The sequence below is a fragment of the Tachypleus tridentatus genome, chromosome 1 (assembly GCF_004210375.1).
Source record: "Tachypleus tridentatus isolate NWPU-2018 chromosome 1, ASM421037v1, whole genome shotgun sequence".
In the NCBI taxonomy this organism is placed as follows: domain Eukaryota; kingdom Metazoa; phylum Arthropoda; class Merostomata; order Xiphosura; family Limulidae; genus Tachypleus; species Tachypleus tridentatus.
The window spans coordinates 2,823,016-2,841,063 of record NC_134825.1 but is presented as its reverse complement, the minus strand read 5'-3'; the positions used below and the strand labels follow the sequence as shown (position 1 = coordinate 2,841,063).

At 32.0% G+C, this 18,048-nt stretch overlaps 1 protein-coding gene across 7 annotated transcripts in view; it reads right to left on the bottom strand.

Annotated features, from left to right (window-relative positions):
• Positions 1 to 18,048, bottom strand: part of LOC143230520 (patatin-like phospholipase domain-containing protein 2) — a 211,467-nt gene that overhangs the window by 35,129 nt on the left and 158,290 nt on the right. For all 7 annotated transcript variants that reach the window (XM_076464274.1, XM_076464351.1, XM_076464431.1 and 4 more), the window contains one exon: positions 15,626 to 15,858. In XM_076464274.1, coding sequence (XP_076320389.1) covers positions 15,626 to 15,858 — 233 coding nt within the window. The remainder of the gene's footprint in view (positions 1 to 15,625; positions 15,859 to 18,048) is intronic.

Sequence of the window (18,048 nt, the reverse complement as noted above, 5' to 3'; positions counted from 1 at the left end):
TAGGTGTAGAGTAGTTATGTCATAATGTATGATACACTGTAAGTCAACTGCATACATGATGCATAGAACAGACAGCCACATGAGGGTAAAATGATGACTTCTCTTTAATTTCACGAGATGGGGAATCTAGAACCACTCAACTCTAAGCATGACACATGTGATATCTTTGATCTATTGATCTTTGGAATTGAAATCCAGTATCAAAAGGATGCCTATGTATTATAAATCAATTCTCCCAATAGCTGAAGTCCAGTATTAAAAGGATGTCTATGTATTATAAATCAATTCTCCCAATAGCTGAAGTCCAGTATCAAAGGATGTCTATGTATCATAAATCAATTCTTCCAATAGGAACACTAACTGGAACCATCCAAACAGCAACATCATCTTCACAATACGATACAACGAGGGATAGTAAAAGAACAGAACCTGAACAAACCTTCTTATCTTCACTGTGGCCTACAACACAGAAGGAGTATTATGACTGAGGGAGGAATACAGACAACCATAAACGTATGATAACTTACGTTCATTGATTTTACTCTAAATCCAAAACCCAACCATGGGGTACCAACATGAGGGCTCCAAATCGAAGGGGTGAACTTTAATTTGACATCTCACTCCTTTGTGAGTTTATATTCTATATTGGAAGATAACACATGATCCATAGAACAACTACACCCTACTCCACACTGAATGGTTATATATCTATAGAACAACTACACCCTACTCCACACTGAATGGTTATATATCCATAGAACAACTACACCCTACTCCACACCGAATGGTTATATATCCATAGAACAACTACACCCTACTTCACACTGAATGGTTATATATCCATAGAACAACTACACCCTACTCCACACAGAATGGTAATAGCCATTTTTGTGTGGAACACGTTCAGACAGGTAGCCCTATGATTGACTATCCCAGCAGCTTGGAACCAGAAAGTGGTAATACTTCACTATCAGAAAAACCTATTTTGAGAAGCAGACCACAGCAATTTATTTAATACAAGACTTGACAGGAATAGGCAGTTATCTCTTTCTAATTTATCCATTTAGTCCAGGAATGGTACAGTCCAGATCAGGCAAGTTCATGAAGCAATTACATCATGAGGTTATTCATCACAAGCAATCTTGTGGAACACCCCATCTCAACAATGAGCATTGTGAAACCATAGAAGATAAAGTACAAGTCCATATGGCTGTAAGTACAGATTTCAAGTTGAAGAATACCTGGTTAGACATCACTAACTACATAGCAGAATCCATATAATGAGTAAATGAAGCAAAAGCCCCTGAAAGGAAAAGTATGAATATAAAAGTCGAAGTCATTCTGAAGCCTGAACAATGTCCATAAATGAAAACGAAAACACAATAAAGAATAACCAGTGATGCAGTGTAAATTATGAGAGATGAATGCATTAGGTGTAGTCAACATTCCAGACAGCAAGATTTCCTCTAATAGCAGATGAAGACAAGATATGAGGGAAAATTTGAGGAGTTAAATCTGATGAAAAGACGCCTGGAAGAAATTCTGGGAGGAAGAAAACAAGGATAAATAAGCCAACTAAATCAAAAGTCGAACCAACTTTGTGAGGGAAAAAGAGGAAGGATTCTGAACAAAGAAAGACTTCTACCGAATAAACAGTCGGGAACGAGTATCACAAAAGGAAGCCATACAAACAATATAACAATGAAGAGTACACAGTAGACATAGAAGTATGTTCAGAATGGGATAAGTGTAAAAATGAAAAACAGAGGAAAGAAAAAATAGGCAAAAAGAAGAAGTTATCCATAGCCACTGAGATATTTGTGAGTAAGGGGTGATCCAGATAAGAAAGATAGGTAGAGTGATAAAGTGTAGTGAAACATCAATGTCAGACCAATGAGATCTTTGACTTCCACAGGCTAAGAGAAAAAGGAAATATATTTTAAGGGAAAGGTGAAACATGGAACATGAGAAAAATGGTTCAAATGGAGATAATGTAAGGGAATATAAAACCACATTAATATCCTAGTTTAGAATAGTTACTATGGGAGAAAATGAATCCAGAGAGAATACATTAAGTGTTAATGACAGGAGAAGCAAAGATATGATGATATCAGAACAAATGAAAGGTATGGGATAAGCCAACCCAATAACCCAAGAGTGAGGAGACAGAAGACCTGTGGTCGAAAATTCATGTGAGAAACTCTGCAACTCGAGCCATAGTAAGTCAGTCATTGAAAGATCCCAAGTTCCAGACCGACTGCATTTGCATTGATACACCTCTATTGAAGAAGGATGTGTGGAATGAATGGATGTAAAACCAATGGTCAAGGTTAATGAAGAATGGAGGGAGACAAATGAAATGGTACTGGAGGGAAAAGTTGCAGTTGTTGTAATCTTGGAAACCATGGTTAAGCTGGCCAGTAAGGAGTGATGAGAATGACTCAACATGGAGTGGTATGGATGAGAAAGATCACCCAATGAAGTAATTAGACAGAAGGATTAATGTGAAGGAACTTGTGGGACCAATACTTCCAGAAAGCCTTAATAGCCAGAGCCTGAGGACGAGGTACTTGGGAACAAAAGAAGGTTTACTTGTTACTGAGGTATATACCAAATGCATCGACGTGAGAAAACTCCCACCAAACACAAAGCCACTGGAAAACAAGGGGATCTAAGGATCACTCTGTAGGATATACTGGGTTGGGCAGGAGAGACAAACTGCCACAAAACTGAAAGCACCTGAAATATGACACACAATGAGATGAATGAGGTGCGTGTGGGGCCAATAGATCCAATGTTCAAAACCGAGAAGCCTCGACTGGGTATCTTATTGGTTAATTTATGATGCCACTGCAGAATGATAGAATGAATTATCATCAGACAATACCTGACAAGAAGAAGGAGTGTTTGTTTTTGATTTTGTGCAAAGCTACATGAGGGTTATCTGCAGTAGCCATCCTTAACTTAGCAGTGTAAGACTAGAGGAAAAACAGCTAGCCATTACCACCCACTGCCAACTCTTGAGCTAATCTTTACCAGCAAATAGTGTGTGTGTGTGTGTTTTCTTATAGCAAAGACACATCGGGCTATCTGCTGAGCCCACCGAAGGGAATCAAACCCCTGATTTTAGCGTTGTTAATCCGTAAGCTTACCGCTGTACCACCGGGGGCCCAACAAATAGTGGGATTAACTGAAACATTTTAATGCTCCCACGGCTGAAAAAACAAGCATGTTTGGTGTGACGGGGATTCAAATCTGCGACCCTCAGATTATGAATCGAGCACCCTAACCCTTCCAGGCAAGAGGAAGGAAGTGATTCAAAACCTGATGGACCATGATAAGCTAGAGGAAGTTGATATGTAAAGACCTGTTGCCTAAAGGCCAACGACTTGATGCCTCTTGGTGATTGACATATATACCCCAGCCATGAAGGAATAAATCCATGAAATGACGTAAATCCAGGTGAGGGGAAGGAAGCAGAACATCCACCAAAATGTGTGTCTTGTCCAACTACCAAGGCAGATCATCCATCAGGGTAGAAGGAAGGGTAATGAGAGCTGACGAGTAAATTTGAGCAATTTTTTCATTGATTGTTAAGAACCCATTTAAAGGATCGCCTGTATGCACAATGGAGGGGACCAGCGACGTCACTGAAGGCCACATCCACAACAGCGATAGAACCTCGCTGAAAGTCCATGACAAACCAACAGTTCCATGGAATGAAGTTGTAGAAGGATAGGTTGGGCCTGACTATTATCAGTGTTGCAAAAACACTTAAGTAAATAATATATTTGGTAGGTTGGAGGAAGGACTTCTTCACTTTAAATAACTAGCTCACTTGAGTGGCCACAAGAAGAAGCTGACGGATATGGCTGGCTGACTACAATCTGAAATAAACTAGAAGAAGCTAGTCATCCATATGATAGTAGAATTGCAACCCCAAAGCATGACGATGGTGAACAAAAGCTCTGACAACCTGACAGAAAGCATAAGGTGTGAAAGCAAGCCTAAAGGATAGGGTATGGAAATGATAAACCACCCTGCGATGGCTGATCCAATGATATGGATGAGACCATGGTAATATAGGGATGTGGAGAAATGGCAGTGTTAATCTTGGTCATCCATAAGGCTGAAGAAAATGAAATCATAGGATGAAAAATTATTCCATGAACAGGAGATCCTGAGACAGAGGGAAGTAAATGGGTGTAGGACATACAAGAGGTGGGTGAGTGGGGGGATGCGATCACAAATTTTTCCGAAAAAAAACTTAAAGAACCCAATGATTCATGATGAAAGTACATCAGAGAAGAAGAAAACCAGCAGTTATCACTGGACCAAATCAAACTGGGTAATCACTGATACTGTTGGCAACATAACGTGAATTGTTGAAGAAAACGATGATAAGAGGCACTTCAAAAAAGAAAGAACAGGTAAATATTTGAAAGGGGAGAGACAAGAAATAATAACTGGTGTCCTATTTGGTTCAGGCTGAAAAATGGTAACAATGTTGAAACGAGTGTTGTTGTACTGCCCCAACTCGTGATTCCAAAGCCTAGGTGATTGCATCAAAGACATATTGCAACAAAATCCCGAAGATAAGATGATGGTAAATAGATGCGACTTAATGTTGCATCAAGGCTTAGAAGGTCAAACAACAAAGAAACGACGTGTGTAAAGACAGAGTTGAAAAGACAAATGAGCTAATGTGGACTTTCCCATAAAACCCTACTGATTTCAGTGGAGAACCTCAGAGATGAGATGGTTGTTACAAAGATAGCATAAAACAGTTGTGAAGGTAAGACAAAGGCAAGGAAAATTGGGCATAGATCAGACTTACAGGACATTTGGGAGCCACACCCAAACAGGCACAATGGAACCTAACAGTTGCTGGTCCAGTAAAGACAGTCTGCACAATGATATGCAAGAACAAACTGATCTGAAGCTCGTCGAAGACGAGGGATGCTAATCCCGTCACGTAATTTAATCATCTTGTGGCCGAGTATCCAGGAAAGGAGAAAAACAAATAGTGTTAGGAAGACTGTTGATGTATGAAGGAAGAATGCAGTTTATAGGGATTAGTGGAAGGATATAAAATGTCACATACCGAAGAAACAAAATCCAAAAAGGCCATATTAAACCTAACTGACTGCTGAGGCGAAGCATGGGAAAACACAGAAAAATCCAAGTCTTGTCCACCTGAACAAGATCTGCTTGTTCAGGAGCAAGTGGGGAAGGGTCTAGTGACAGAAGTTGACCATTATAAGTTTCAATCTCCCGGCAAATAATGATTGCTTGCACATGAGGCCTGAGACATAACACTAGTCGCAAATGTGACCCAAAGTGATAACATGAACTTTGGAATTATAATCAGGAAGAGCCACCGAATAACAGAAAGTATAAAAATGTGACAGTAATAAGCTGGGGTTAATGTTAAGTAATAGTAAGTATAAAAATGTGACAGTAATTAGCTGGGGTTAATGTTAAGTAATAGCAAGTATAACAATGTGACAGTAATAAGTTGGGATTAATGTTAAGTAATAAAAAGTATAACAATGTGACAGTAATAAGCTGGGATTAATGTTAAGTAATAGAAAGTATAACAATGTGACAGTAATAAGCTGGAATTAATGCTAAGTAATAGAAAGTATAACAATGTGACAGTAATAAGCTGGGGTTAATGTTAAGTAATAGAAAGTATAACAAAGTGACAGTAATAAGCTGGGGTTAATGTTAAGTAATAGAAAGTATAACAATGTGACAGTAATAAGCTGGGGTTAATGTTAAGTAATAGAAAGTATAACAATGTGACAGTAATAAGCTGGGATTAATGTTAAGTAATAGAAAGTATAACAATATGACAGTAATAAGCTGGGGTTAATGTTAAGTAATAGAAAGTATAACAATGTGACAGTAATAAGCTGGGGTTAATGTTAAGTAATAGAAAGTATAACAATGTGACAGTAATAAGCTGGGGTTAATGTTAAGTAATAGAAAGTATAACAATGTGACAGTAATAAGCTGGGGTTAATGTTAAGTAATAGAAAGTATAACAATGTGACAGTAATAAGCTGGGGTTAATGTTAAGTAATAGTAAGTATAACAATGTGACAATAATAAGCTGGGGTTAATGTTAAGTAATAGAAAGTATAACAATGTGACAGTAATAAGCTGGGGTTAATGTTAAGTAATAGAAAGTATAACAATGTGACAGTAATAAGCTGGGATTAATGTTAAGTAATAGAAAGTATAACAATGTGACAGTAATAAGCTGGGGTTAATGTTAAGTAATAGAAAGTATAACAATGTGACAGTAATAAGCTGGGGTTAATGTTAAGTAATAGAAAGTATAACAATGTGACAGTAATAAGCTGGGATTAATGTTAAGTAATAGAAAGTATAACAATGTGACAGTAATAAGCTGGGGTTAATGTTAAGTAATAGAAAGAAATATAACAATGTGGCAGTAATAAGCTGGGGTTAATGTTAAGTAATAGAAAGTATAACAATGTGACAGTAATAAGCTGGGGTTAATGTTAAGTAATAGAAAGTATAACAATGTGACAGTAATAAGCTGGGGTTAATGTTAAGTAATAGAAAGTATAAAAATTTGACAGTAATAAGCTGGGGTTAATGTTAAGTAATAGAAAGTATAACAATGTGACATTAATAAGCTGTTAATGTTAAGTAATAGAAAGTATAACAATGTGACAGTTATAAGCTGGGGTTAATGTTAAGTAATAGAAAGTATAACAATAAACTGGGATTAATGTTAAGTAATAGAAAGTATAACAATGTGACAGTAATAAGCTGGGGTTAATGTTAAGTAATAGAAAGTATAACAATAAACTGGGATTAATGTTAAGTAATAGAAAGTATAACAATGTGACAGTAATAAGCTGGAATTAATGTTAAATAATAGAAAGTATAACAATGTGACAGTTATAAGCTGGGGTTAATGTTAAGTAATAGAAAGTATAACAATGTGACAGTAATAAGCTGGGGTTAATGTTAAGTAATAGAAAGTATAACAATGTGACAGTAATAAGCTGGGGTTAATGTTAAGTAATAGAAAGTATAACAATGTGACAGTAATAAGCTGGGGTTAATGTTAAGTAATAGAAAGTATAAAAATTTGACAGTAATAAGCTGGGGTTAATGTTAAGTAATAGAAAGTATAACAATGTGACAGTAATAAGCTGTTAATGTTAAGTAATAGAAAGTATAACAATGTGACAGTAATAAGCTGGGATTAATGTTAAGTAATAGAAAGTATAACAACAATGTGACAGTAATAAGCTGGGATTAATGTTAAGTAATAGAAAGTATAACAATGTGACAGTAATAAGCTGTTAATGTTAAGTAATAGAAAGTATAACAATGTGACAGTTATAAGCTGGGGTTAATGTTAATAATAGAAAGTATAACAATAAACTGGGATTAATGTTAAGTAATAGAAAGTATAACAATGTGACAGTAATAAGCTGGGGTTAATGTTAAGTAATAGAAAGTATAACAATGTGACAGTAATAAGCTGGGATTAATGTTAAGTAATAGAAAGTATAACAATGTGACAGTAATAAGCTGGGGTTAATGTTAAGTAATAGAAAGTATAACAATGTGACAGTAATAAGCTGGGGTTAATGTTAAGTAATAGAAAGTATAACAATGTGACAGTAATAAGCTGGGATTAATGTTAAGTAATAGAAAGTATAACAATGTGACAGTAATAAGCTGGGGTTAATGTTAAGTAATAGAAAGTATAACAATGTGACAGTAATAAGCTGGGGTTAATGTTAAGTAATAGAAAGTATAACAATGTGACAGTAATAAGCTGGGGTTAATGTTAAGTAATAGAAAGTATAACAATGTGACAGTAATAAGCTGGGGTTAATGTTAAGTAATAGAAAGTATAAAATGTGACAGTAATAAGCTGGGGTTAATGTTAAATAATAGAAAGTATAACAATGTGACAGTAATAAGCTGTTAATGTTAAGTAATAGAAAGTATAACAATGTGACAGTTATAAGCTGGGGTTAATGTTAAGTAATAGAAAGTATAACAATAAACTGGGATTAATGTTAAGTAATAGAAAGTATAACAATGTGACAGTAATAAGCTGGGGTTAATGTTAAGTAATAGAAAGTATAACAATAAACTGGGATTAATGTTAAGTAATAGAAAGTATAACAATGTGACAGTAATAAGCTGGAATTAATGTTAAGTAATAGAAAGTATAACAATGTGACAGTTATAAGCTGGGGTTAATGTTAAGTAATAGAAAGTATAACAATGTGACAGTAATAAGCTGGGGTTAATGTTAAGTAATAGAAAGTATAACAATGTGACAGTAATAAGCTGGGGTTAATGTTAAGTAATAGAAAGTATAACAATGTGACAGTAATAAGCTGGGGTTAATGTTAAGTAATAGAAAGTATAACAATGTTGACAGTAATAAGCTGGGGTTAATGTTAAGTAATAGAAAGTATAACAATGTGACAGTAATAAGCTGTTAATGTTAAGTAATAGAAAGTATAACAATGTGACAGTAATAAGCTGGGATTAATGTTAAGTAATAGAAAGTATAACAATGTGACAGTAATAAGCTGGGGTTAATGTTAAGTAATAGAAAGTATAACAATAAACTGGGATTAATGTTAAGTAATAGAAAGTATAACAATGTGACAGTAATAAGCTGGGGTTAATGTTAAGTAATAGAATAACAATGACAGTACTAAGGGTTAATGTTAAGTAATAAAGTAAACAATGTGACAGTAATAAGCTGGGGTTAATGTTAAGTAATAGAAAGTATAACAATGTGACAGTAATAAGCTGGGGTTAATGTTAAGTAATAGAAAGTATAACAATGTGACAGTAATAAGCTGGGGTTAATGTTAAGTAATAGAAAGTATAACAATGTGACAGTAATAAGCTGGGGTTAATGTTAAGTAATAGAAAGTATAACAATGTGACAGTAATAAGCTGGGGTTAATGTTAAGTAATAGAAAGTATAACAATGTGACAGTAATAAGCTGGGGTTAATGTTAAGTAATAGAAAGTATAACAATGTGACAGTAATAAGCTGGGGTTAATGTTAAGTAATAGAAAGTATAACAATGTGACAGTAAACTGGGGATTAATGTTAAGTAATAGAAAGTATAACAATGTGACAGTAATAAGCTGGGGTTAATGTTAAGTAATAGAAAGTATAACAATATTAATGTTAAGTAATAGAAAGTATAACAATGTGACAGTAATAAGCTGGGGTTAATGTTAAGTAATAGAAAGTATAACAATGTGACAGTAATAAGCTGGGGTTAATGTTAAGTAATAGAAAGTATAACAATGTGACAGTAATAAGCTGGGGTTAATGTTAAGTAATAGAAAGTATAACAATGTGACAGTAATAAGCTGGGATTAATGTTAAGTAATAGAAAGTATAACAATGTGACAGTAATAAGCTGGGGTTAATGTTAAGTAATAGAAAGTATAACAATGTGACAGTTATAAGCTGGGGTTAATGTTAAGTAATAGAAAGTATAACAATAAGCTGGGGTTAATGTTAAGTAATAGAAAGTATAACAATGTGACAGTAATAAGCTGGGGTTAATGTTAAGTAATAGAAAGTATAACAACAGTAATAAGCTGATTAATGTTAATAATAGAAAGTATAACAATGTGACAGGCTGTTAATGTTAAGTAATAGAAAGTATAACAATGTGACAGTAATAAGCTGGGGTTAATGTTAAGTAATAGAAAGTATAACAATGTGACAGTAATAAGCTGGGATTAATGTTAAGTAATAGAAAGTATAACAATGTGACAGTAATAAGCTGGGGTTAATGTTAAGTAATAGAAAGTATAACAATGTGACAGTAATAAGCTGGGGGGGTTAATGTTAAGTAATAGAAAGTATAACAATGTGACAGTAATAAGCTGGGGTTAATGTTAAGTAATAGAAAGTATAACAATGTGACAGTAATAAGCTGCGGTTAATGTTAAGTAATAGAAAGTATAAAAATGTGACAGTAATAAGCTGGGGTTAATGTTAAATAATAAAAAGTATAACAATGTGACAGTAATAAGCTGTTAATGTTAAGTAATAGAAAGTATAACAATGTGACAGTTATAAGCTGGGGTTAATGTTAAGTAATAGAAAGTATAACAATAAACTGGGATTAATGTTAAGTAATAGAAAGTATAACAATGTGACAGTAATAAGCTGGGGTTAATGTTAAGTAATAGAAAGTATAACAATAAACTGGGATTAATGTTAAGTAATAGAAAGTATAACAATGTGACAGTAATAAGCTGGAATTAATGTTAAGTAATAGAAAGTATAACAATGTGACAGTTATAAGCTGGGGTTAATGTTAAGTAATAGAAAGTATAACAATGTGACAGTAATAAGCTGGGGTTAATGTTAAGTAATAGAAAGTATAACAATGTGACAGTAATAAGCTGGGGTTAATGTTAAGTAATAGAAAGTATAACAATGTGACAGTAATAAGCTGGGGTTAATGTTAAGTAATAGAAAGTATAAAAATTTGACAGTAATAAGCTGGGGTTAATGTTAAGTAATAGAAAGTATAACAATGTGACAGTAATAAGCTGTTAATGTTAAGTAATAGAAAGTATAACAATGTGACAGTAATAAGCTGGGATTAATGTTAAGTAATAGAAAGTATAACAATGTGACAGTAATAAGCTGGGGTTAATGTTAAGTAATAGAAAGTATAACAATAAACTGGGATTAATGTTAAGTAATAGAAAGTATAACAATGTGACAGTAATAAGCTGGGGTTAATGTTAAGTAATAGAAAGTATAACAATAAACTGGGATTAATGTTAAGTAATAGAAAGTTTAACAATGTGACAGTAATAAGCTGGAATTAATGTTAAGTAATAGAAAGTATAACAATGTGACAGTTATAAGCTGGGGTTAATATTAAGTAATAGAAAGTATAACAATGTGACAGTAATAAGCTGGGATTAATGTTAAGTAATAGAAAGTATAACAATGTGACAGTAATAAGCTGGGATTAATGTTAAGTAATAGAAAGTATAACAATGTGACAGTAATAAGCTGGGGTTAATGTTAAGTAATAGAAAGTATAAGAATGTGACAGTAATAAGCTGGGGTTAATGTTAAGTAATAGTAAGTATAACAATGTGACAGTAATAAGCTGGGGTTAATGTTAAGTAATAGAAAGTATAACAATGTGACAGTAATAAGCTGGGATTAATGTTAAGTAATAGAAAATATAACAATGTGACAGTAATATGCTGGGGTTAATGTTAAGTAATAGAAAGTATAACAATGTGACAGTAATAAGCTGGGGTTAATGTTAAGTAATAGAAAGTATAACAATGTGACAGTAATAAGCTGGGGTTAATGTTAAGTAATAGAAAGTATAACAATGTGACAGTAATAAGCTGGGGTTAATGTTAAGTAATAGAAAGTATAACAATGTGACAGTAATAAGCTGGGATTAATGTTAAGTAATAGAAAGTATAACAATGTGACAGTAATAAGCTGGGGTTAATGTTAAGTAATAGAAAGTATAACAATGTGACAGTAATAAGCTGGGGTTAATGTTAAGTAATAGAAAGTATAACAATGTGACAGTAATAAGCTGGGGTTAATGTTAAGTAATAGAAAGTATAACAATGTGACAGTAATAAGCTGGGGTTAATGTTAAGTAATAGAAAGTATAAAAATGACAGTAATAAGCTGGGGTTAATGTTAAGTAATAGAAAGTATAACAATGTGACAGTAATAAGCTGTTAATGTTAAGTAATAGAAAGTATAACAATGTGACAGTTATAAGCTGGGGTTAATGTTAAGTAATAGAAAGTATAACAATAAACTGGGATTAATGTTAAGTAATAGAAAGTATAACAATGTGACAGTAATAAGCTGGGGTTAATGTTAAGTAATAGAAAGTATAACAATAAACTGGGATTAATGTTAAGTAATAGAAAGTATAACAATGTGACAGTAATAAGCTGGAATTAATGTTAAATAATAGAAAGTATAACAATGTGACAGTTATAAGCTGGGGTTAATGTTAAGTAATAGAAAGTATAACAATGTGACAGTAATAAGCTGGGGTTAATGTTAAGTAATAGAAAGTATAACAATGTGACAGTAATAAGCTGGGGTTAATGTTAAGTAATAGAAAGTATAACAATGTGACAGTAATAAGCTGGGGTTAATGTTAAGTAATAGAAAGTATAAAAATTTGACAGTAATAAGCTGGGGTTAATGTTAAGTAATAGAAAGTATAACAATGTGACAGTAATAAGCTGTTAATGTTAAGTAATAGAAAGTATAACAATGTGACAGTAATAAGCTGGGATTAATGTTAAGTAATAGAAAGTATAACAATGTGACAGTAATAAGCTGGGGTTAATGTTAAGTAATAGAAAGTATAACAATAAACTGGGGTTAATGTTAAGTAATAGAAAGTATAACAATGTGACAGTAATAAGCTGGGGTTAATGTTAAGTAATAGAAAGTATAACAATAAACTGGGATTAATGTTAAGTAATAGAAAGTATAACAATGTGACAGTAATAAGCTGGGGTTAATGTTAAGTAATAGAAAGTATAACAATGTGACAGTAATAAGCTGGGGTTAATGTTAAGTAATAGAAAGTATAACAATGTGACAGTAATAAGCTGGGGTTAATGTTAAGTAATAGAAAGTATAACAATGTGACAGTAATAAGCTGGGATTAATGTTAAGTAATAGAAAGTATAACAATGTGACAGTAATAAGCTGGTTAATGTTAAGTAATAGAAAGTATAACAATGTGACAGTTATAAGCTGGGGTTAATGTTAAGTAATAGAAAGTATAACAATAAACTGGGATTAATGTTAAGTAATAGAAAGTATAACAATGTGACAGTAATAAGCTGGGGTTAATGTTAAGTAATAGAAAGTATAACAATGTGACAGTAATAAGCTGGGATTAATGTTAAGTAATAGAAAGTATAACAATGTGACAGTAATAAGCTGGGGTTAATGTTAAGTAATAGAAAGTATAACAATGTGACAGTAATAAGCTGTTAATGTTAAGTAATAGAAAGTATAACAATGTGACAGTAATAAGCTGGGATTAATGTTAAATAATAAAAAGTATAACAATGTGACAGTAATAAGCTGGGGTTAATGTTAAGTAATAGAAAGTATAACAATGTGACAGTAATAAGCTGTTAATGTTAAGTAATAGAAAGTATAACAATGTGACAGTAATAAGCTGGGGTTAATGTTAAGTAATAGAAAGTATAACAATGTGACAGTAATAAGCTGGGGTTAATGTTAAGTAATAGAAAGTATAAAAATTTGACAGTAATAAGCTGGGGTTAATGTTAAGTAATAGAAAGTATAACAATGTGACAGTAATAAGCTGTTAATGTTAAGTAATAGAAAGTATAAAAATGTGACAGTAATAAGCTGGGGTTAATGTTAAATAATAGAAAGTATAACAATGTGACAGTTATAAGCTGGGGTTAATGTTAAGTAATAGAAAGTATAACAATAAACTGGGATTAATGTTAAGTAATAGAAAGTATAACAATGTGACAGTAATAAGCTGGGGTTAATGTTAAGTAATAGAAAGTATAACAATAAACTGGGATTAATGTTAAGTAATAGAAAGTATAACAATGTGACAGTAATAAGCTGGAATTAATGTTAAGTAATAGAAAGTATAACAATGTGACAGTAATAAGCTGGGGTTAATGTTAAGTAATAGAAAGTATAACAATGTGACAGTAATAAGCTGGGATTAATGTTAAGTAATAGAAAATATAACAATGTGACAGTAATATGCTGGGGTTAATGTTAAGTAATAGAAAGTATAACAATGTGACAGTAATAAGCTGGGGTTAATGTTAAGTAATAGAAAGTATAACAATTTGACAGTAATAAGCTGGGGTTAATGTTAAGTAATAGAAAGTATAACAATGTGACAGTAATAAGCTGTTAATGTTAAGTAATAGAAAGTATAACAATAAGCTGGGATTAATGTTAAGTAATAGAAAGTATAACAATGTGACAGTAATAAGCTGGGGTTAATGTTAAGTAATAGAAAGTATAACAATAAACTGGGATTAATGTTAAGTAATAGAAAGTATAACAATGTGACAGTAATAAGCTGGGGTTAATGTTAAGTAATAGAAAGTATAACAATAAACTGGGATTAATGTTAAGTAATAGAAAGTTTAACAATGTGACAGTAATAAGCTGGAATTAATGTTAAGTAATAGAAAGTATAACAATGTGACAGTAATAAGCTGGGATTAATGTTAAGTAATAGAAAGTATAACAATGTGACAGTAATAAGCTGGGATTAATGTTAAGTAATAGAAAGTATAACAATGTGACAGTAATAAGCTGGGGTTAATGTTAAGTAATAGAAAGTATAAGAATGTGACAGTAATAAGCTGGGGTTAATGTTAAGTAATAGTAAAGTATAACAATGTGACAGTAATAAGCTGGGGTTAATGTTAAGTAATAGAAAGTATAACAATGTGACAGTAATAAGCTGGGATTAATGTTAAGTAATAGAAAATATAACAATGTGACAGTAATAAGCTGGGGTTAATGTTAAGTAATAGAAAGTATAACAATGTGACAGTAATAAGCTGGGGTTAATGTTAAGTAATAGAAAGTATAACAATGTGACAGTAATAAGCTGGGGTTAATGTTAAGTAATAGAAAGTATAACAATGTGACAGTAATAAGCTGGGGTTAATGTTAAGTAATAGAAAGTATAACAATAAACTGGGATTAATGTTAAGTAATAGAAAGTATAACAATGTGACAGTAATAAGCTGGGGTTAATGTTAAGTAATAGAAAGTATAACAATAAACTGGGGTTAATGTTAAGTAATAGAAAGTATAACAATGTGACAGTAATAAGCTGGGATTAATGTTAAGTAAAGAAAGTATAACAATGTGACAGTAATAAGCTGGGATTAATGTTAAGTAATAGAAAGTATAACAATGTGACAGTAATAAGCTGGGGTTAATGTTAAGTAATAGAAAGCATAACAATGTGACAGTAATAAGCTGGGGTTAATGTTAATTAATAGAAAGTATAACAATGTAACAGCAACAAGCTGGGGTTAATGTTAATTAATAGAAAGTATAACAATGTAACAGCAACAAGCTGGGATTAATGTTAAGTGAAGAATTATTCCTTTTAGAAACTAGAAGATTTAAAACCACTTTGTGAGTACACTAAAGACAAATGTGAATCTTTAAACTAACATAAAGGAACATGTCTGAGCACAAGCACTGTCAAAGAAGTGATATTTTGGTAGAGGTGTGTAGAGTCACACGCATAAGCTCCTAGTGGTAGTGAAGTGACGTATAATGATTTACTTTAGAAACATGCTGTAATCATTCTATTCCAATATGGGAAGCAGTATGCTTTTGGGATGCGTAAATAAAAAATGGCATACAGGGAGCAGAACTGGATGAAAACAGCTAATCTTGTGAGATGAGGCATGTAAAATATCAGAATAATAGCTTTTTAAATATCAAACTGAGTATGCAGTAAAATTACCTAAATTATGTATTATTTATTATTTTACTGAAAAGCAATATATTTACCTGAATCAGGTCTTCTTTACTGTCAAACTGAGTAAGTAATACATTTTCTCCATCAGACACTCTGGTCACTGAAATGTGTAGTCGCCCTCTGCACCGAAGGTGAGCATCTTCAGGAAACATGTTGGTTAAACCATCATGCAAAATGCTGTTAATGTCAAAGCCAGGGTGAAAAGGTCCCAGAGCACGAGCTCTGGCTTTCACAGCAACCCTCAGTACATCTGTCGTGCTTTCACCTGGAATATGAAAAAACCAACTAATTAGTCAGTTGTAGTTTGTTTTATTCAAAACCAACTAATTAGTCAGTTGTAGTTTGTTTTATTCAAAACCAACTAATTAGTCAGTTGTAGTTTGTTTTATTCAAAACCAACTAATTAGTCAGTTGTAGTTTGTTTTATTCAAAACCAACTAATTAGTCAGTTGTAGTTTGTTTTATTCAAAACCAACTAATTAGTCAGTTGTAGTTTGTTTCATTCAAAACCAACTAATTAGTCAGTTGTAGTTTGTTTTATTCAAAACCAACTAATTAGTCAGTTGTAGTTTGTTTTATTCAAAACCAACTAATTAGTCAGTTGTAGTTTGTTTTATTCAAAACCAACTAATTAGTCAGTTGTAGTTTGTTTTTATTTAAAACCAACTAATTAGTCAGTTGTAGTTTGTTTTATTTAAAACAAACTAATTGAATCAGTTGTAGTTTGTTTTATTTAAAACCAACTAATTAGTCAGTTGTAGTTTGTTTTATTCAAAACCAACTAATTAGTCAGTTGTGGTTTGTTTTATTCAAAACCAACTAATTAGTCAGTTGTGGTTTGTTTTATTCACAAGTATGATAGTTAATTAAAGTAAATATGACTATTTATGATCTTATTATAAGCATTTTCTGACTTTACTGAATTTATTTGAAATATTAGTATTTCCTGGTTTAATATCAATATTTTACCGGATTTTAAAAATATACTTATTTTAATATCGAAGTTTATTTTAGTTAAATAAATATTTAGAAATGCATATAACTTATACTGTTTAATATGTATTGCAGAAATTCATGCCACATCCATAAATTTATAGAAGATTCTGGGGTGTAAGAATCAATAACATACTATATGTAGAGATAAAATACTAGTGAATGCTAGTATTGTTGCCAACTGAACTTTCCATAACGTCACCTAAGTTTATAAATCAACAAACCAAGAGATAGCATATATTACTGGTTTGCATCAGTTATTGTACTATAAATCTCTGATACTATAAATGGGATAAGCACTTATAAATTGGGAAACGACAGATATTTGACCCGGAACGTTCATAGATTTCGAACATTATAAACCGTTTAATTTCAAAGAATTAAATTCAGCGGTTAATATTTATGCAAGGACATTAAATATTTCTGCTGGTGAAAATCTCACGTCTGATCAGTAAAGTGGCTAGATAACCATTAAGTGAACTGTACTGATATCAACTCAAAATTGATTTGTTCATGATGAACTGTCGATAAAATAATGAATTTCAGGCAAGATAGAAGACTCAGTATTTTTGTACGTTTGGATAATTTTGTATATAAATCATTATTTGTAATAACATTTTGTGATATATTTGTATCAAAAGGAAACTGTGTACCAGTCTTGTTGGTAAATATCATAAATATCGGCATTTCATTAACCTCTACAATTAACCTCTATATCCAAATTACAATCCCATCCAGTTTCAGACTACTTGGAATGGTAATACTTAACATAATAAGTTGGAGCTCATCTGGGATTAATTGAAAAACGTAACAATATAATGTTGACTTTTAAATCATGTCCATTTTCAAATAAATGCCATGTCTGCTTTTTAGATCTGTTGTATAAACCTTATTGCAAAAATTCTAGCTTTGATCATTCTTTCTAGCATCAAATCCCTAATTTCAGTAAATTTTAAAATAGCCAGGAGAAAAACAGCCTGGTCCTAAAGGTATGACCCTTAAGAACACCTGTTTACAATTTCCCATTTATTTCTCAACTAGCTTGATTTTTTTCTGTGTAACTGTTCTGTTGCCAGTAGAACAGTCAATACTCCATTAAGACGTTCAATTGATAAAACAGTTATTGTTGTACAGTGATGATCACGATATACAAACATTTATTGTTCTATAGTAATGTTCACATAATAGAAAATATTGTTCTATAATGATCCCATTATAGAAATAGTGTTCGTTGTATACTAATGATAACATTACAGAAACAGTTATTGTTGTATAGTGATTATCACATTACAGAAGCAGTTATTGTTGTATAGTGATTATCACATTACAGAAACAGTTATTGTTGTATAGTGATTATCACATTACAGAAAGTTATCATTGTATAGTGATGATCACATTATAGAAACAGCTATTGTTGCATAGTAATGACCACATTTTAGAAATAGTTATTGTTGTATAGTAA